This window comes from Pongo abelii, chromosome 7 (genome assembly GCF_028885655.2).
Source record: "Pongo abelii isolate AG06213 chromosome 7, NHGRI_mPonAbe1-v2.0_pri, whole genome shotgun sequence".
In the NCBI taxonomy this organism is placed as follows: Eukaryota; Metazoa; Chordata; class Mammalia; order Primates; family Hominidae; genus Pongo; species Pongo abelii.
In genome coordinates, this window is record NC_071992.2 from 149,213,876 (window position 1) to 149,235,105 (window position 21,230).

General features: G+C 34.9%; 1 protein-coding gene and 1 long non-coding RNA gene across 17 annotated transcripts in view; both read left to right on the forward strand.

Moving 5' to 3' along the window:
• The window catches only part of PHF20L1 (PHD finger protein 20 like 1), a 73,618-nt gene that overhangs the window by 38,920 nt on the left and 13,468 nt on the right, over window positions 1-21,230 (forward strand). For all 16 annotated transcript variants that reach the window (XM_054518851.2, XM_024251058.3, XM_054518852.2 and 13 more), the window contains 6 exons: window positions 458-710; window positions 2,722-2,910; window positions 3,173-3,379; window positions 9,856-9,912; window positions 11,123-11,230; window positions 18,064-18,228. In XM_054518851.2, the coding sequence (XP_054374826.2) occupies window positions 458-710; window positions 2,722-2,910; window positions 3,173-3,379; window positions 9,856-9,912; window positions 11,123-11,230; window positions 18,064-18,228 (979 nt within the window). The remainder of the gene's footprint in view (window positions 1-457; window positions 711-2,721; window positions 2,911-3,172; window positions 3,380-9,855; window positions 9,913-11,122; window positions 11,231-18,063; window positions 18,229-21,230) is intronic.
• On the forward strand, window positions 9,941-11,018 carry LOC134761970 (uncharacterized). Its single transcript, XR_010141336.1, has 2 exons — window positions 9,941-10,014; window positions 10,894-11,018. It is a non-coding gene; the product is annotated as an uncharacterized LOC134761970 (long non-coding RNA).

The window sequence follows — 21,230 nt, forward strand, 5'->3', positions numbered from 1 at the left end:
AGATCTTCACATTCAACTTAAAAGAAAATATTTTATAAGAAAACATCTAAAATCAAAAGCTTAAATGTATTCCTCTAATCCTTTAAAACATGAAAATGCTGTTTATTTTTTGAATTATTGTCATTGGCGATTATGGTCCCTAAAGGAGTATATTTCTATTTAATACTGAAAATATTTGTCCAGTAAGATAACATTTTATGTTCTGAAAATATTGTGAATAATATATTTTAAAAAATGAATTTAGACTGAAAGTTGACAGCATCCCTTTAAAGACAGCCTATTCAACTTTTAGTTAATAATTTGTGGGGTTCTTTTTGGTTTTTCATTTGTAATAGAAATGTTATATGTTGCTTAACAATGTTTCTGGATACTAAAGTTGCTTAACAGTCAAAATAGAATACAAGAACAAAAATGAAGAAGCCAAAATAAAAATATCAATTTTTTATTATTTATTCAGGCGATTTCACCTAAACCTCAAAGTCAGAAAAAAAATGAAGCTGACATTAGCAGTTCTGCCAACACTCAGAAACCTGCACTGTTATCCTCAACTTTGTCTTCAGGGAAGGCTCGCAGCAAGAAATGCAAACATGAATCTGGAGATTCTTCTGGGTGTATAAAACCCCCTAAATCACCACTTTCCCCAGAATTAATACAAGTCGAGGATTTGACGCTTGTATCTCAGCTTTCTTCTTCAGTGATAAATAAAACTAGTGAGCACAGATTTTTAAAAAATAGTTATTTATCCTATAAGATACATTAAAAACAGTTTGATTGTAGTTATATTGTATTTTTATGAAGTTGCTTTTTAAAAACTCAAGTGAATATGATAGGGAAGGCTTGAAACTATTTCAGGGGCAAAAACCATAGACATTTCTTACTGATTTATTGTTTAGAGACTACTGCTGGTTGAGAATCCTTTCCATTTAATAACACAGATTCCACTGTAGTTTGACTCTCCTCAGCTCATAATCCAAGCATACTGAGAGGCCTGATTCATTACAAAAAAAAAGAAAGTTATAAAAAGACCCATGATAGCTATTTTTACTTAAGACTATTCCTGTAGATTTTTTGTCCCCACTTGTCTATAACTTCCCTCTGCAATACATTTTATTCATTCTTATTATAATATTTATAGTCTAGACTTCAGTTTAATCTTTTTAATGAAAAAAAATGCTCCCATGATTGTATTTTTAAAGATTTTACTGTTTCAGTACTTCTAATTTTTCAAGAGTTAACGCAGTCTTTTTCGAAAACACCTTTCACATGGGTATATCTATCTCCCTATATATCTGTATATATAAATAATACAAGATTTGTGTTGACCCTGAGTTTCTCATATTAGTTTAGTATTCTAAGTTGGAGACATGAATAACAGTTATTTGAAAAGTCATTTGGTAAATGATGGTTTTTTTTGCTCTTTATGCAACAAATGAAATACATGATCAGTTGAGTGAATATGACATGTTTCCTTATGAACTATTCCATATTGTGTCTTCCAGAATAATCAAAGATGTTGGCATTCAGAAGACTTTTATCAAACATATTAATCTGTTTTCCTTCAGTTGCCATATTTTCTACTGAATCATTTTTTCATTTTGATCAGGTTTTGCTTTTTTGTTCTTTTTAATAGGTGGAAAGAATGGGAACATAATTCAATTGTTTTCCTAATAAGCTTCATTTCGTTATGGCATTTATCATGAAATAATGTCAGTAGTAGTCACTGGAATGTCATATGACATTAATAAACATTTTATTTTGGAAATTATATCTCGGTATTATAACCACAATATTATAGCAATTAAATTTTGTTCTTTCATATTTTTTAGTTATCAACATGTCTTTTTCGTTTTGATTGTAAAATTACTCTTAAATACCCAAACATCAATCTCTTTAGACTGTTCTTATTTCCTCTTTCTAAATTAACATGAATATACTGGCATATATAATCTTGCCTATTCTAGTCAAATGTGTTTATATGCCATGTAGAAAGAAGATATCTAAGTGTGAGAGACATTTCCAAATATTTATATTGTATTGCTAGAAGATGCCTAAATTACTTACCAAGTTGTTAAAAAACACAAGTATACAATGTCATAATCTTAAATATCCTCATTATTTGCTCACAATAAGTATACAAAGTTGTTTTTGTTCATTTTTTTTTTTTTTTTTTTTAATGAATCAGGCCCAGACATGTTTATAAAACTCCATTTTGGGGGGATGATGATGGGATAAAATTATTTACATTAGTGTAAAGTAAATCACTAACTCTATAATGTTATATCATCTATGTCCCTGCCTTTTTTCCCTTAGAGTTTCTAGATTTGCAATGTAGCAAAAGGAATATATATATATATTTTTTTCCTTATCTTTTGCTGTAAAGAGACTATTTTCCCGAAGGAAAAATGGCAATTTACACAACGATCTGCAGTTAGGGAAATTAACTGTGGTCTGTCACTTGGGGGAGCTACTTGAAATTAATGTTCCATTTTATTTTCTTTTAGTTCTAGTAGAGTGTAGATTTTACAATTTTTGATTGACTCATTTTGAATGAGGGCACAATTTTTGCCTTTGATTACCTTTGGAACATGCCATTCCTTGTGGATATCTTATAACAACATCAGAGGGAAGAATATAAATCATTTTTTCCCATTTATCTCCTTAAATATTATAAGATGCTCCTGGTATGTATCTGCTTCGTGAACATTGAAGATCTTTTTCTAGGTCCTCCACAGCCTGTGAATCCCCCTAGACCTTTCAAGCATAGTGAGCGGAGAAGAAGATCTCAGCGTTTAGCCACCTTACCCATGCCTGATGATTCTGTAGAAAAGGTTTCTTCTCCCTCTCCAGCCACTGATGGGAAAGTATTCTCCATCAGTTCTCAAAATCAGCAAGAATCTTCAGTACCAGAGGGTAATGTATATTGATTTCCTATAGAACCAAACATAAAAGAAGATAAAGAAAAAACTAAAAGATAAAGATTTTTAAAATATTAAGATATTTCTGCTCTTATATCTTCTGGAGTTATAAGCACTTCACTTATTCTACAAATATTTATTGAGTGCCTTCTTTGTGCCAGGCACTGTTTAAATTATGTAACACTTTAATTCACAGTGATAGTAACTGAGCCATTTTATCTGTGTTAATATTATATTACACTCTTTATTTTGTGTAGTGCCTGATGTTGCACATTTGCCACTTGAGAAGCTGGGACCCTGTCTCCCTCTTGACTTAAGTCGTGGTTCAGAAGTTACAGCACCAGTAGCCTCAGATTCCTCTTACCATAATGAATGTCCCAGGGCAGAAAAAGAGGATACACAGATGCTTCCAAATCCTTCTTCCAAAGCAATAGCTGATGGAAGAGGAGCTCCAGCAGCAGCAGGTAAAAGAAAAAAAATAAAGGCTCTTATAAGTAGATAAGTAGCTAGGCTTGCAGTTATTAGGTATAAACATTTTGAGGTTTAACTACATTATTTTGATTCCTATATAATTCCTTTTCATAAATACTTTAACATTTATAGGAGAGCTTCTTCTCTGTTTTAAAGGTCTTTTGTGTGATCATTTTACAATCATATTCCCTGGACATACATGCTTCTTAACCTTGTCACTTGATCTGTTTCCTTCTCCCTGCTTCTTTTTTATATATCCTTATTTCTACTAAATATAAATTATTAGAGCCAAGTATAATTACAGGAATTCTTACTTTTGAAGCCAGGAAATACTTAATGGGATCAGTACTTTGGTTTAAGGATTTTGATAGAATTTAATATTTAAGAAACACTGAACTATATGCCTGTATCTTAAGTATAATTCCATATTTTGGGGCAGAATCCTCCAAATTGAATTAAATTTGCTATAAAGTTATTTGAGGAGTGCAAGATGTAAAATCAGCCATCCTTAATAACACATTTTTTGCATGATTTTGTGATATTTATTGTAGTTCGAAAGCATTTGGATGTGTATTTTACCAAGCTGATATTTTAAATCTAACAGAATATCGATTCATGTTTCCCTTATGTGGGTGCATTGTTTTATTTAGAAGTTTTTAAGAATTATAACCTGATCCAGAATACACATAATAAGAAAAGGCCAATACTAGTTACAAATGCACTTCTGGTAAATTACTATTGGAATTAGATGTTTGAAGGAAGTCTGAATTTAGTTTGTTGTGAGTTGGAGAAAAACATAAGGCAGTTTGTTGATTTCGTTACCAAGGGTGTTGGTGATCATTGTGTTTACAGGCGTCTTCCCTGAAACCACTTTATCCATTTTTTGGATGAAGCGTAAAATGAAACTTATTCTTTTATGGTGATGGCATGTATTGAAATAAAATGATTGAAGTAACTTAAGAGACATATACTCATTTTTATTAATTTTTATCTTTATATAAAGGTTGAAGTTACTTTGTACATGATAATTCTTTATCATGTTTAAAAAAATAAAACAATACCCAAATCTGAATATTTGTAGATTTTGAAACATTTCCTGTAGTTTCTTAAATCAAATCTATTGTCTTTTGACTCTTGGTCTTTCCTTAAGATAATTAATTTTTCTTTTCCACTTTTCCACAAGATTTCCAAATTATCATTGACCCATTGAGATACTTTTTTGATAAAGGGCTTATTCAGTTTTTAACGATCTGGAATTTGTTACCGTACTGAATATATGAAAAATATGTTAAAGTTATAAGGTTGTATATCCATTGGGAAAATTATTTTCAGATGTACATGTGAAAATATTTACATTTTTCTTTAAAAGTATTCTAATACTAGTAACAATATTGAAATATAGGCCAATATAAGTAACTGTGTAATAACTAAGAGTCTTACATTAACAGATTATATGTCCTAAAATATCAATGTAGTGATTGTGCATGGAAGTCCTTGACTTAGATGATTTTGCTTCTAACCAGATTATTAACTTCCTCTTTTCAGAATTTCTAGCATATTTGTGGCAATATGGCTGACTACCTTAGAGGAAGGCACACGAATATTCTTTCCCTTTTTAAATATTAGCAGTAACTATTGGAAAAGTAAAATAAATAAGATCGTTTTCTGAGAAAGTAAAAGGTAGAGAGGAGTTTAGCTATAATTTGAATTTGTGGAAGAGTAAGGATTATCTGGGTGTGATGAGCTTAATAGTACAGTAGCTGTCAACTTTAATTGATTATGGCAAGGAAATGCATAGTTTTAATTGTTAATTACTGAAGGTTTATTAGAGGGTTGAACACAGTATTTGAATAGAGGGAGGTAAAATTCTAATTTGTTTCTGTGACCTCTTAATTTTTAGTTTTTGAAGAAAGTAGTGCAATTTAGGTCATGTTCGAACTGAACACCTTTTGATTACAACCTTTGTGCACCTGTCCCACTTGCATTAAATTCTCAGTGGTCTCTATGCTTTTCTCCTTAACCTTTTTGTTATTCACCCTCTCTTGACCATTTTGCAGTATTTGTTATGCTTCTGTCTTTTCCCCAAGTCCTCTTACATCTAGAGTCAAAGTGCCAGGTTTTTATGTTTTTATTTCTCTGATACATATATACATATATGCACACACTCATACACACATGTATGTTTGGTTGGTGTCCATATTAATTATAAAAGTAAATTTTGTTACTGTTGAATTTTAAAACTGATAATTGAAAACATTCTTTACAGTTTGTCAGAGACATTTTCTGAGTTATTTTTATCAAATTGAAACTCTTGGGGAGTTTAGAATGATGAGGGTGTTAGTTGCTAACTGTGAAATTGTTCGACATGGTTAGGTTTTTACTTTTGGGGGAGCAAGATAAATTCACGCTGTTGAGTTTAGCATTTGATGCTGAAGGATTGATGAGATTTGCAAATAGTCCAGTTATTATATACAACTTTTCTTAATTGTTTTCCAGTAGAGATAATGAACTTGCAATAATCTATGTTCTACTGGGATGGATGCCCACATGTCTAGCCACTGTTAAGAATGCTATTGCTGCCTACATTACCAAACAAGTAATTTGTATCTTTGTAAAAATTGATGCCTTTGTTTTTATTTTACTATCAGGATGCTTTCTCACAGAGCCAGTCAATTTTAGATAAGGATACAGCCTCAGGAAATCTTAATTCTGTTAGTATCTGGGAGGATAGAGTAAATCAAATTTTTTGAAAAGTGGTCTTTTGAAAAATACTCTTGGTTCAGGTTCTCACAGGCACCTTGGGCCAACAGTTATCTATTGCCCCTTGTCACACAATTCTCTTTAGATGGGAAGCACAGTGTGAACAGATATGGAATGTGCCTTCCGGAAACTTAGAGTCTAGAAGGGACACAAAGCTAATAACTGAAATACAAATATTTAAAGCAAGATGTAAGTGCCTGAAGAGGTGTAAAGTACTCTTGGGTGTAAAGGAAGAAAAGATTGCCCCAAGAGGCCTCTGGTAGAGCCTCTTAAAAACTCTGGAGAGACAAACCATCTGCCTTCTCTTCCTGCTTCCTTGAAACTCAGTTTTTCATCTATATGATGAGATTATAGTAGATGATGTCTGTGGTCACTTTTGGCTCTACAATGTTGATGTTTTACTTATCATTAATCAGGCATTTGATAGAGTCTATGTTTATTCCAAAAAAAAAAGATTATGATATAGGATTATTTTCAGCTTAAAAACGTCAATTAAGATAGCCTTAGAGATGATAACTTACTGTTTGTAACCACTGTGAAGACAAAATTGGCATTAGTAGGTTGTATGAATATAATTTTGAGCCATTTTAAAAAGTTACTCTTGTATTAAAAGAAATACTTTTAGTAACACATCTTCATTTTTTTATTTTTTATTTTTTAGCAAATTAGTAAATAAGTATCAAGGAGCATTTACCTGTTTTATTGCAGCATGTCTTAGTTAGCATGGATAGGAATGTTGGCTTGATGTGGCCATGCAGAGTGTACCTTTATGTAATGTCAGGATGTCCATGAGCAGGTGCCCTGAGTTTTCGGGTAGCATTCGATGAAGTGCATCAGGCTTTGCTTCAGTGTCATTCAGTCATCTTAGTTTTTAAATGAAATGTAGATGTAAGTAAATGTATTTACTTATTACATAGATACTTACATAGATACTATGATACTTACTATCATAGATGAGATAGTTGGACTCTTCTTAGTGAATCTTCTGTAGAGTGCTCATGAATTATATTATCGATTGGTTAATATTATCCATTTTATCACCAGTGAAAAACAGAAGTAGGTCATGGGGTTGGTCTAAGTATGGCAAAAAAGCATGTTCTCAGTTCTACCTAATCTGCCTGTGGCGGGTTTTGAAATGGCCTTCATTTTTATTCCAACATCTCATGTGAACTTTACATTTACTATTTAAAAGTCTTTTTGTTTTAAATTGTTTTTCAATTTATTTTCCAGATTTGTTCAAAACAAAACTACAACTGGAGACTCTGTTGCCTCCACCCTCATACCAAATGTTCATGGCTTCTACAGAGCCTGGGGTTTCCATGGAGAGTCTCAGAGATTGCCTCTCTTTTTAGTCAGAAGAATCTGTAATGTTTAGCATACCAGAAGAGGCTTGAGAAACCACTCTACATTACTAGTTTTTTGAGTTGTGTGCAGGCAGGCATGGTTCAGAGATCTGCCTCTCTGACTTTAACTAGAGTAGCTCCATTTGTGTTTTGGTTTTTGTTGCTGTGTTTTGTATTCAGCTGCCAGATAATTTTTTTTTTTTTTAAATGTTCTGTTGTTAAAATTTAGTTTAAAGATTACTATTCTACAAGCTAATGTTCTGGTACTTTGGTCACCAAATTCTAGCATGTGGTAAAATAAGGACGAGATAGTGAACTTCTTGTAAAACTAAACTTATTTTTCTTGTTGACTTCTGGAATGGTCTGTTTTGTTTTCCTATTTGTGTGTAAGTATTTTTTAAAGTCCTGCCGTTGCATATATGAATATTTATTTTAATATCCTTACTTGAGTAAAACATCAACAACCCTTTATGAGTCTCCCAGTTTTACTTTTGAAATTTTATCATTTATGAAATCGAAAGGTTTGGGAACCACTAGAACAAGTAAAAACTAAATCTAGAACTGACTCTCTGGACTCCACTCTGGGAATGACTGCATCTCTTCTGCTGTGTTAACTTCTGTGTTTCTGGTGCAGTGGTTCATAACTGCTTTATTTGTCTTCCAAGTACCTAAGGGGTGCACACATTCCATTCAGTAAAAGTAGCCTAGTAAGGCAGTTCCTTTAATCTGACTCCCTGTCCCCACTCCAGGAGATTCTAAACGTCATTGCTCCACCTTTTCCCTAGAGATCCAGTGCTCCAGAGATGTAAGAACTTAAGAGGCAATGATCACTGTTAGCAATATATCTGAATATATCTGTACTACCACTGAGGATTTGGAAAGCACATGCCTCATGGTTTGCATTGTAAATGCTTTATTGTTTTCAAGGAAATTGCATAAAATTTATAAAGTTCAGATAGTGCAGCAAGTAGTAAACAGAAGTGATGCATTTCTTCAACAGTCTTGCTAATAAGAAAATTTAATTGTATTTCCCTTTGCTGTGATATCTCTTTCATTTTTTCTGTCATAAGAAATGGAGATTATTGGTATTCTTATTTAGGTTTAAACTTACTTGCTAGAGCCTTATTGGCACTTGATTTGAGTGGTATTTTTATATTTTTATTATGTTTAAATGATAGAAAATATTTGAAGTAAGATGAATGAAATGTCAGCTTTTTTGGTACTGTTGTAGAATGATCTTAAAAAATTAAAAAACTGGTAAATGGTGACATTAAAGCATAATTTAATAGACTAAAATTGTATTTTACATGTACTGTAGTATTTTTCTTAGATGAACATTAGCCACAAATAGATATTAGCATTGGGAATGGTTGAATATGAATTGATTAAATGTACCTGTGTCAGCTGCACAGTAATTAAAAGTGCAATATTGGTTTAAAAATGAATTTTGGACTATTAATAATACCTATGTTTTATTGGAATATTTATTGAGATTGAATATTTTAATGTATAAGTATGTCTTTGTATCTTACATTTATATATAGAACAAAAGTGGTTTGCAGAACAGTTTTATTTTGGCTATTATCATTACCTAACAGTGCATTCATGATGGAGTTCAAAGGTACAAGTTTGTTTTAGGCACAAGAGCTTAAATGTTAGTTTTAAAAATGTGTACAGATTGTTGAAAACCAGTATGCTCTAATATGGAGTTTAATATTTCATTTGGATAATCCAGATAGCATTCATGTCATAACTGTCACAGAAGTAGAAATGGTACCTGGAACTACTACTCAGATGAATTTCAGAATCTTTTGGATTGCCAAAGGCTGTGGTGCTAGAGTAGACCTTTACTGATGGCCTAGTACAGTTAACTTTTTCTTTATGGTTAGACCCCTATTTATGCTATTTCTGGAAATAGTGTAGTGTCAAATTATTACCCTACCACAAAGGAGAAAATGAAAAAAATTACATATTTACCAATCTTTGGACTAGACATCTTACATATTTTGACTCACATAATCGTTATAACTCCATGAGGTATATAGACTTATTCCTGTTTGACAGATAACAGAAGCACAGAGGCATTAAATGATGTCCTCAAGGCCACAGAGCTAGTAAGTGGTGGAACCAGAAGTTGAACTTAAGTAGTTTGAATAACAAAAATCACATTTAATTTATTGTTTTGGTTGTTTTTTAAGGTAAGAAATCTCACTGCTTTGTTACCAGTTCAGGCAGTAAAACATGTAGACCGTTAGGAGAAAAAGAGTCATAAAAATTGCTTTTATGAGCAATTGTAATGTAAAATATTGTCCCATACTTTTAAGTTTTTCTGATTAAACTTACATATTTTTTCCCCTAACCCACAGGAATATCGAAAACAGAAAAAAAAATGAAATTGGAAGAAAAAAGCTCAACAGCATTTGGTATGAACAGAAAGTAATCTTTAAGCAAAAGACTATAAAGCTTGACAGAGAGGGAGGACATAGTCTGCCCCTTACTCTTTACCAGTTAATGCTACCTTAGGTGTAAGTGATCATCTGTTTTAGTTCTTACTAGTGTTAGTCAGCTCCAGATATATGATTTATTAAACACATATCTTGTTTTATATGTAACTTTTTTGTCAAGAGAGTCTCTTGCTTTCTCTGAAGGAACTTTTGTGTTTATGATCATCCCTAGTCAAAATTATGGCTATTCAAAAATAGACCTCGATTTAATATTGTTGAGACTTTAGAGAATGGATGATAGATTAAAATAGTAATTTTTTCACACTTTCTTCTTCATTATAGTTTATAAAAATGTTATTGAGTTTTCTGCTATATTTTCTGTTTTCTGTGCTGTAATGACTAAAAGTCACAAAATAATGGACGATAGTCTTAAATATACTGTAGATTAGTTAACTGGAGCTTGAGTCACTGAAAGTTGCTGAAATATGTTAGATAAATTATAGGCTAAACCATTGTGAGTTGGAGCAATAGCTAGTAGGATATGTGTGATGATTTAATTTGAAATGTAGGATACTGCTCTAATATTTATTTTTTTAAGTACATATGATTGGGGAAAAGAATGCTTTACAATTTTGGAAAAATTAGTTTAATGAAATACATTTTTTTCCTCATGTTCTTAGCCTTCATTGTTAAACACACAAAGAATGTAAATAAAGACTGGAGGAGTTGTTTATGAATTGATTTAATTATTTTTAAAGCTTATCCAAAGCAAAAAGTACATCAGGTTTTTTTTTTTTTTTTAAATCTCCTAATTTATTCTCTCATTAAATTACATATGGAAATGCTGAGTCTCTTCATTCAGGTCCTTTGTAAATTATGGAGTTTAACTTTTTACCACATCAGGAAATTGAGAATATTACTCATTGAAAGGTTTTAACTACTGTCTGTGTTAACTTTAAGGTATCAGGAGTTGGGATTTCTCAGCACTGCTAATGAAGATCCCCTCTTATAGTCCAATAAGCTTATCAGGACTTCCAGAGTCATGACATGAACAGTTTAATTGAACCCATCCACTCTGGGCAGGTGACTGGAATAGCTGATTAAAACATAAATGCTGCTTTTAGGTTAACCACAAAGGAACAACTCAGGATCAGTCGTGATTGCTAAAGTATTCACTTTTATCTTTTAGGTAAGAGAAAAGAAAAAGATAAGGAAAGAAGAGAGAAGAGAGACAAAGATCACTACAAACCAAAACAGAAAAAGAAGAAAAAAAAGAAAAAGAAATCTAAGCAGCATGGTAAGTACACTGAGATGGTTATTCCCTCTTTTTTTAAAATTTGAAGTTTCCTTTGATTCCCCTTTTCTTTTACAAAATGGAGTCATGACAAGATCCCCGTGTTGAGAACTGAAAGGTTTCTGTAGCTTTCCTTTGACATGAAATTTCAAAAATATACTACTCTGTTTCACTCTGGCCTATAAATTAATTGTTGCAACTGATTAGACATTTTTCCTTCCAGCATTATGGTAGACTCGATGCCCTGACCAAGCACCCTTTAGCATGCTCAAGTAATTATTCTCAGTCTAGAATTGTGGAGTTCCTTAAGTTAGCTTTCAAGAATGAGAGTGAAATAGATATTTTTAGAAGAATTTGAGAAACCAACAGAATTTGGTATCAGCAAAGGCCATGTGAAGATGGAGCAGAAATCAGAGGGATGCAGCCCCAAGCCAAGGAGCCAGAGGAACCAGAAGCTGCAAGAGGCAAGGAAGGATTTGGCCCAGGGGCTTCCAGAGGGAGCACTTCGTTGTCAAGCCCTGATTTTGGACTTCCAGCTTTCAGAACTTTGAGAGAATAAATTGCTGTTGTTTTAAGCCACTAAATTTATGGTAATTTCTTATGGCACCCCTAGAAATGAACACAACTCCAAATTTATTTTAAATGATTTAAATAACTTTGCTATCAAAATCAGGAGAGAATAATATGGGAAAGCACAGCCACAAACTCTTCTTACTTATGGATATAGATCCAAAATCCATAAATAAATGTTATGAAATTAAATCTAACGATGTGTTAAAATGATATGACCACATAGAGTTGGTATGCAAAATTGTATCAGAAAATTAGATGAAACTCAATTGTTAAAACATAGTGAAGTCTGTTTCAAACGTGCTGTATTGGCACAACTAACCAGGTAGGTAATAGCAGATGTTGCTGAGGAAATGAAGGCAACTACACAACTACTGTGGGAAACAGATGGGGACCAGGGAGTAAGGTGACGATGTGTGTGCCATGTGGCCTAAAAACTCCTGGGGAAACTCACACAGTGCATCAAATATGAGAGTGTTCACAGCAGCACTGGGAACAGCCCAGCTCTCCATCAAAAGTCATGCATTCCTTCAGTGGAATAAATAAATGAATTACAGCTACAGAATCTCAGGAACAAAATGGTAAGCTAAAAACCAAGTAACTGAAGAAAACATAATGTTTCCCTTATATAAAGATAAAAAAGTTTTAAAACTAAACAGTATATTTTTAAGAGATTCAACTGTGTGTGGGAAAAGCATAAAGAAAAACTAGAGAATGATGAACAAAATTCAAGAGAGTAGTTGCCTCTAAGGTGGGGAAGGGCCATTATCAGTTCAAACTGGAAAATGGTGCAAAGGGACCTTCAAAAATTATGATATTCTCTTAAACTGCGTGATCAGTACCTAAGTGTTTTGTGCTATTGATATTCTTTGTGTCATACCCATTTTTTTCATATTTATTAGACATTTAATAAAACCAGTTTTAAAAAATACAAATCCAACTGGGCAGTTTTGTGGTTGGTAATCATTGTTGGTAAATTCTTCAGATTTTAACTCTCTCCATGGTCCAAAAATAACATTTAATTTTCCCACAGAATGTGAAGTTTTCACATTCTCGAATTCTAAAGCTGCCAGAGTAAATTTGAAGATACAGGATCAAAATGGGGTTCAAAGCTTGAAACTGCTTTCCAGAGAGTCTTGAACATTTCCGGGCACTTCTGTGTGTGCCTTGCTCCTCACTCCTTTCCCTTCTGCCCACCCCCCCATCACCTCTTCATATATAACTGTGGAATTCAAGCTAGAAATGATGTAGAGGTAGGAAACTCCGGAGTTTGGTAAACAAAAACTATTCACTGTGAATTCATTTGATTACTGAATACCCTCCTGTGAGCGGTATGTCACAATACAGAAATGAGAAGCTCAGGCTGCAAATAAAACTTCCAGATGAACTCCCACCTGACCAAAGGCTCTGAGGGGATTTGCCTAGCTTAGGTGTTCCAATGGAGACCTGCATTGTCAGTGCAGGAATGGCCAGCTATTTCAGGTTATCTTACGGCACAGCCACAAACTGTGTTCTGTTCTAATATTTAGTAGCAGACACAGAATCTTACATACAAAATACCTGTGAAAGTGGGGAAAAAGATAACAGCAGCTGATACAAAACAAAATAAGAAGGGGCCCACACTTGGCAGCAAAATATGAGGGCTAGAGCTTAAGAGAAGGCAGGAAATTGTAACTTGAGAGAAGGAAGAGCAATTAGGATTAATAGAGGAAAAATGGCCAAAAAAAACTTGCACCTTAGTATTGTGACCATCCCTTAACTATGTAACCCTTTACAAAGAGCCATTAAAACATACTTTAAATGGCATATATTTTTATTTTTTAATGAAAAAGAAAATCTTATATGTTTGTTCACGTTTTGAAATCAGGCTTACAAATGAAAATCTTAACTTTGTAAATAGAGTCCTGGTAAGATGCACAGAAACATTGCTATTTATAAACAGCAGGTGTTGAGTTTGGTAATCACTGTCATCTTTGTAATTAATTATTGCATTTGAGGAGAATTTATTCTGAGCTATTTACTTTATCTTAGAAATGGCACTTTTCCCCAGATGGTTAAATTAGAAGAGTGGTCTTTAAGCGGGAAATACAGGATTTGAAGTAACTTTGAAATTTTAAAGACATCTGAATGTTAAAGAATTGACATTATTACTGTATGAGGCTTCTAGTATGTTTTTTAGTCTATAGTTAGCACCATGAGGGAGTTTCAAAATTCTTTTATTTACCACTCAACATTATTTTATATATCCTGCTGGTACTTATGTACCCAAAACTAAGCATTTTATAAATGTTATTGCTTCATTTAATCCTCATATTAACCCTTTACAATAGGATCTGTTTTCTCCATTTTACCAACAGTTAACTGAGAGAGAGTGAGAAAGAGAGCTCTCCAGCTCTCATAGCTAGCTAGTGGTGAAAAGCAGATTCATTTCAAATCCAAGCAGTCTGACTTACAAGTCTGAATTTTTAACTTTAATCACCATGCTGTTATTAATACCTGAAATACTGTTTATCAAACTGTGTATTCTTCTCTTCATCAAGTTTTTACTTGTTTTTATTGGCATACCAAGTTCTTGTCCCTATCTGTTATTTTAATGCAGTTATGCAAAGTAATAATTTAGATTAGTTGTTTTTTATTATTTTATGAGGTAGTAGGTTAAGATATGTTTTGATTAACAGAATTGGTTTACAAGACATAATACTAACATTGTGTTTAATTTGTGTGTATGAGAAGGCACCGTGTTGGGATTTAAGAGTGTCATGTTTGCCAGTTTTTAGCTTTGTTACTTTGAGCAAATCACTTCATCTGTCTTTCATGTGTCTGTAAATATAAGGATACTACAGGCATACAGAGATTAAAAAGAAATAGGGTTAGAAGTGAAAAGAGAATTGAAAGCATTGCATAGTAAAAAAGATTCCTTTGAGGAGCTTCTAAGTCATTGAAGTATATAGTAAGAGAGATAAGCATACATAAATCTCTACCAGGAAGGTCTGATATTTGTGGTAAGAGTGGTACAAAATAAACATTTAAGCTAGAAAAGTTGGCACGATCAAGGAAGGGACTTTATGTAGGAGACTACTTCTGATCTAAGCCTTGAAACATAACCAACTTTTATTCATAGTAGCCAAAGGGAATTGAAGTGGGGAATACAGACAGGGTGCAGAACGCCAGGTTTTACCTATTAAATATCAGCCATGTTTTATTTTAGCACAAAACTGAGATTTCTTTCATTATTTTTACAATCAGATTCTGCTTCTACTTTTACTTTTGCTGAAAGGGCAACATATAATGGAGTTGATAAGAAGGCAGCCTTGAAGGTTTACTATAGGGATTCAAATCCTGCCCATAACACTTATAGCTAAGCGACCTTTGACAGGTTATTTAAATTCTCTACATCCCAATTTCCTTTCTTCTAAAATAAATGGTAATTGATAGTTTTATTACATAGATTTATTATTTGAATTAAATAAAGTAATCATTGTAAAGTACTTGATATAGTACCTGGCATTTAATAAATGCCCTTTCCATGTCGGGGCCTATATGGTGTTGGGGAAACTGTGGTTATGGTGAGGCCACTGGAATCAGAATAGCATAGTGCTGCCCAAAGACTGCTGTGATCTGACAGCATCGGCATCATCTGGGAGTGTTTCATTCCCAGTGTACTGGAGATGAGGCCCAGGAATCTGGGGTTTAACAAGCTTGCCAGCTTGTGCACCCTTTAAATGTTGAAATACACCGATATCATTTGTTTGTTAAGAGTGCAGCTTCCATAGTCAGGCTGCCTGGGTTTGAATGTTGGCTTTGCCGTTGATAGTTGTATATTCTTGGGCAATTTACTACATCTGTCCTGCCTCAATTCTTTACTAGCAGTCCTACTTCGCTCATTAGATGCTTGTGAGGATTAAAAGAGTTAATACACATAAAGAACTGAAAATTGCATTTGGCACATAGAGAGCCCTCAATCAGTGTTGGTTGTGCCGTGGTATTTATGATGATGAGTGTAAGTTTCCCATTGCTGCTGTTGCAAATTACTGCACATCAGTGGTTTAAAAAAATACGTATTTATTATCTTAAAGTTCTGGAGGTCAGGAGTCCAAAATGGGTCTCTCTGGGTTAAAACGAAGGTATCAACAGGGCTCCATTTTTCTCTGGAGGCTCTTAGGGACAGTCTGTTTTCTTGCCTCTTCTAGTTTCCAGAGGCTTCTGCATTTCTTGGCTCTTGTCCTGCTCCCATCTTCAAAGTCAGCAGTGGTCCAGTCTTTCTCATATTGTTTCACTCCCACGTCATCTCTTCTGCCTCCATCCTTTCACTTTTAAGGACCCTTGCCATTACATTGGGCCCACCCATATAATCCAGGGTACTCTCCCTGTTGTAAGGTCAGTGGATTAGCAACCTTAATTCCACTTTTCCACATCTCTTAGCCTATTTAAAAGTTCTAGGGTTTAGGTCATAGACATTTTTGGCAGACTATTCTGCCTCCCACAACTGCCAGCTTCAAATGAATACTTAGTACAGACCAGTGTGTCTTATAAGCTCACTTTTCCACTCTCTGTCTTTCCTTTTTCCCACTCATTTCCACCTCTCATTTCCACCTCTCATGTATTCCCTAACCTGTGTCACTTGACATCCTTTTCCTCACAGAGTTGAGGAGACAGACATCATCAGGTGGGAACTTGCTCATACTCTGTCCACAACATCTTCCTGCTTACATGAAAATATTCATCTTCTTAGCCTCTATTAAAATGGAAGGAATGTCTGCTTTTCTTAATCTAGCATTTCTCACCACTGCCATCCCCCTTTCCCACATCTTAAGGTTCATGTAAGTGATGTGTAAGATTTCCCATCTTACAGAGCCCTCTTCTAAACTTCCGTTTCTTCTCTGGTTTCTCCACCCTGCATTTACTCTTCAGCCCCATCTCAGACCCACTTTTGTTGCCTTGTTGCTCAAGCATAAACCTGGAAATCAATCTTGATAATGCCATCTTAGCTCTCGGCCTCCAGTCTATAACAGCACTCCATCTTCCTTGAAATCTTCCCCTTAGTTGCCATCACCCGAGTTCTGAGCCACCAACATTTCTTGCCTGGACTACTGCTGTAGCCTCTGAACTGTCCCCGCACTTCTGTGTGTGCCTTCCTGCGCTCCATCCTCCATTCCACAGCTAGAGTGATCCTCTGGAAATGAAACTGTCACATCTTGCTCCTCCTCCACACAAGCATTGAATGACTTTTTATTGCATTAAGGTAAAACTTTTAAAAAAAAGCTAATCTGGCTCCTGTCACTCTAGCTTTGTTTCCCCCTTATTCACTGTGTTCCAGCCAGTCTTACAGCTTGCCAAATGTGGCATGCACTCTTCAGCTTCAGAGCCTTCCCACATGCCTGGAATCACACCCCCACCTCCTTTTTTCCTTCCCTCACTATACCCTCAACTCTTCAGTAAGCTGCGTATGGCCTCTCTCCTTGCAAACATCTGTGGGACTCATTACAAAACTGAGAAAAACAGAATTTTTACAGAGTTCTTCCAGGACTAGTTAATTACCTTGAGAGATTTTTTACTTGAAAAATTTATTGATCAGATTATCACTTTATAATTGGTGTGCCAGACATCAGGAGAACCTCTTTTACGAATTGTGAGGAAGAAAAAAGGTGAATTACCATCTTGCATATCTTTTTTTTTCCTATTCAACTTTTATTAGGTTGGTACAAAAGTACCTCAATTACTTTTGCACCAACCGAATAAGTTCTGGGGTACATGTACAGGATGTGCAGGTTTGTTACACAGGTAAACGTGTGCCATGGTGGTTTGCTGCACAGATCAACCCATCACCTAGGTGTTAAGCCCAGCACGCATTAGCTATTCTTGCTGATACCCTCCCCCACTTCCCGCAGGCCCCAGTGTGTGTTGTTCTTCCCCATGTGTCCATGTGTTGTCGTCTTGCATATTTTACTGCAGACATAGTTGTGATTATAATGGAGAGAAAATGTGAAATAATCCTTTTTCACCTCTGTAGTACTTCACAAAAGTTTACCGGTACCAGTTAGAACCTGGTGCCCCCTACTATGTATATATTGTCTGGGGTATATTTGTTTCCCAAGTGTTCTTGCTAAACCCAGTTCATCAGATACATATGTAGCTTTTCGTGGATGAGAAGCGAAAGTGGTAGCATGATTATTTGATGTATCCTGAAACATGACTTTCGTTATTTTTATAGTGACCTTAATTATCTGACACTTTATTAATATTTCTTTCTGTATCTTATGTTGCAGACTATTCAGACTATGAAGACAGTTCCCTCGAATTTTTGGAAAGGTGCTCTTCTCCATTAACTCGATCTTCTGGGAGTTCTCTGGCTCCACGAAGCACGTTTACGGAGAAAACTACAACCTATCAGTACCCAAGGGCAATTCTGTCCGTTGATCTTAGTGGTGAAAGTATGTGTAACCATGTGATGGTTAAAACAAGACTTAGAATTCCTAAATGTGTAACTGAGAATAAAACATACTCTGTTAAGGGCACGCGATTTAAAAACTTGTTAGCTAAACTAATATGAAAGTCTTGATGTGAGAAATTTGAGCTACTTTTTAATTTATATGAAGTTAAATTGGCTTTATACTTATTGGTGGAAAAGAGTCATAAGGAAAATATTACTAGTGTATATACTTCTGTAGGTTTTTGTACATATATTTTTATATTCTTCACTATCAACTGACAGAGTAGGTATTATTCACATTTGATATATAAACAAGCCGAAACTTACAGGGTAAGTAGCTTTTCAGCTTAGCTAGTGTTAGAATTAAAACTGTAACCAAGGTCTGTCTTAACTCCATAGATAATGCTTTCTTAAATAAATATTTATGGTAATCTTAAAAGTATACTTTGAATTCCTGGTCAGATACCTCTGTAACCAAAGTCCTGAGATGTAGTCAGACAACTGATTTAAACACAGGCAGGAACTAAGCGCCCTTAGGTAGTCAGAAGGCCACGTCAGCAGTGAAGGGAGCACTGGAGTTCAAATCTGTTAGACTTTCCTGCAGGTCCAGTCCTGACAGTGGGAAGTGTTGAAGACTCTTACCTTGCTTCCAATATTGTAAACAATAGGAAGAGAGATCCCAGCTCTAGACATTGAGGGCTGTGGTGTAAGAGTAGAGCTCTAATGCAGTAGCTACCAGAGTCAGAGAGTGAGGAATAAGGGACGGGGCCTTCAGCAGAAGTGCAACCTAGGATCCTTATGAGTCAGCTCACTTCCTCCCTTTTTCTTTCTTCTGACTGACCTTGATGGTGGATACTAGGTTAAATGTTTGCTTTTGCACCGTTTGCTTCCAGGTCTAAGTCCTCCCTGGCTCGTTATGGAGAAAGCATTTTCTTTCCTTTATAGCACATGACACTTGTGAGATTTTATTTTTAGAAGCTTGAGGTATGGGAGGGGATTAAAAAGAAGTTACCACCACTCTTTTCCAGCAAATACAAGTCTGCTTTTTCCCATGGTTCAGTGGTTCTTCACCCCCAGTGAACCTTACAATCATTGCTGTGGTTCTTTTAAACTATACTGATCATGGATCCTACCATGAGGCACAATTGAATGAGATTTCTGGAAGGATCCTGGCAAGATACAACTTCTAGGTGATTCTGTGGAGAAGCAGAGGTTGATAATCACATTAAGAACTTCCTTACTGTGAATCATCAAGATCTGAAGATTATCTCTTGCTATAGAGAGATGGAGAATAGGGGTTATATCTAGGCTAGTTGTGGTGCTGAAACAAGAACCCTTGAAAGAGCATGAAAAGAGCCATAGATGTGTACTCTCTGTTCTTCTTAGTCTCTGCCCTGCCCTTATGATCAAGTACTGAGTCAGGAGAAAGAAAAGGAATGTTAATAAGGTCTTAGGCCAGAAATTCTCAATGTTAGCATGTGTCAGAACTGCCCAGAGAGTGTGTTAAAACACATTTCTGGGCCTCACCCTCAGAATTTCTGAGTTCCAGCAAGTTCCCAGGTGATGATAATGTTGCTGATTAGGAAACCACACTTGCAAAATGCTGTCTCAGGAAATAGCAATGACAGTTTAAGGGGTAGTTGTTGGAAGGCAACAGCTATTCTTGTGGCTACTCAATTGGAGCCATTGTCTAGGTGGCTATTCCAGTTTAAGGGGGAACTTTTATTTGCTTCTTACATAACTTTCAGCTCTGTCATCCATTTTACTCAACTTCCAAAACTCAGCTAAGCATAAGTTTAATGCTTGGGAGTTATTCAAACTAGATTTTCTGGAGAGTATGATAAATTTGCTTGCTAACACCATAAAACTGGTAATGTTTGCCATGCAAGTATATGTGAGATACACTAATTCCTTTCAATGATATAATTTCAAATTAATTTTTATTTATTTATTTATTGAGGCAAGTTCTTGCTCTGTCGCTTAGGCTGAAATACTGTGATATGATCGTAGTTCATTGCAGCCTCAAACTCCTTGGCTCAAGCAATCCTCTTGCCTCAGCCTCCTGAGTAGCTAAGACTACCAGCACAGGTCATCATGCCTAGCAAATTATTTTTGCTTTTGTAGAGATGAGGTCTTGCTTTGTTGTCCAGGCTGGTTTCAAACTCCTAACTTAAAGTGATCCTCTCACCATGGCCTCCCAAAGTGCTGGGATTACAGGTGTGAGCCACTGTGCCCGGCCCATTTAATACTGTTTGTATGCTACAACAGTGTTTGAAACTGTTTTATCCACATTCCAATGAACTTGAGAAAGCCCAAAAGAAAATTTGGATTTAAGCCAGCAAGATTGTGGTTGGGTGAAATTTTCCTCTTTAGGTTCTTTTAAAACAAGTTACACTGTTCATACTAGATTTTCCATATCTAGTTGATTTACTAGCTCCATGAATATTTTCAGATATTTCTTTATTATCTATTTCTGCTGTCCTTCCTTCTGTATGTCCCTGTGACTTCAAAGAGAAGAAAACTTTATTTTTCTATAAAACATTAATCAACAACAAAACATTCAAAAACATTGAATCAAGAAAGAAGTAAGCAAGATTAGAATCTGATAGAGGAAACACTAAGTCATGTGAAATATGTAGAGTATAAATAGCGTGAATTTTTAAAGTTCAGATCTGTTCAACTTCGGTCCGATCTGATTAAGTCTGAAAAGAAAATATTCTCCCTCTGACTCTCTTCTTAGTTCTTCTACAAACATTCTGGAGTGGCTATATTATATATCAGGACTCATTCTAATCATTGGGGAGGTAGCATTCAACAATGCAAAGTTCTTGCTGTCATGGATTTTGATATTCTAGTAAGAGAAGACATGATAAGCAGGTGAAGGGATAACTCAGAATGTGGCTGGGGGATAGGATGTGAGGCAGGAAGGTGCTCTGCTGATTAGCCTCTGTCAGGAGCTCACACAGCATTATACGATGTTCTGTTTCTCATGATGACTCAGTT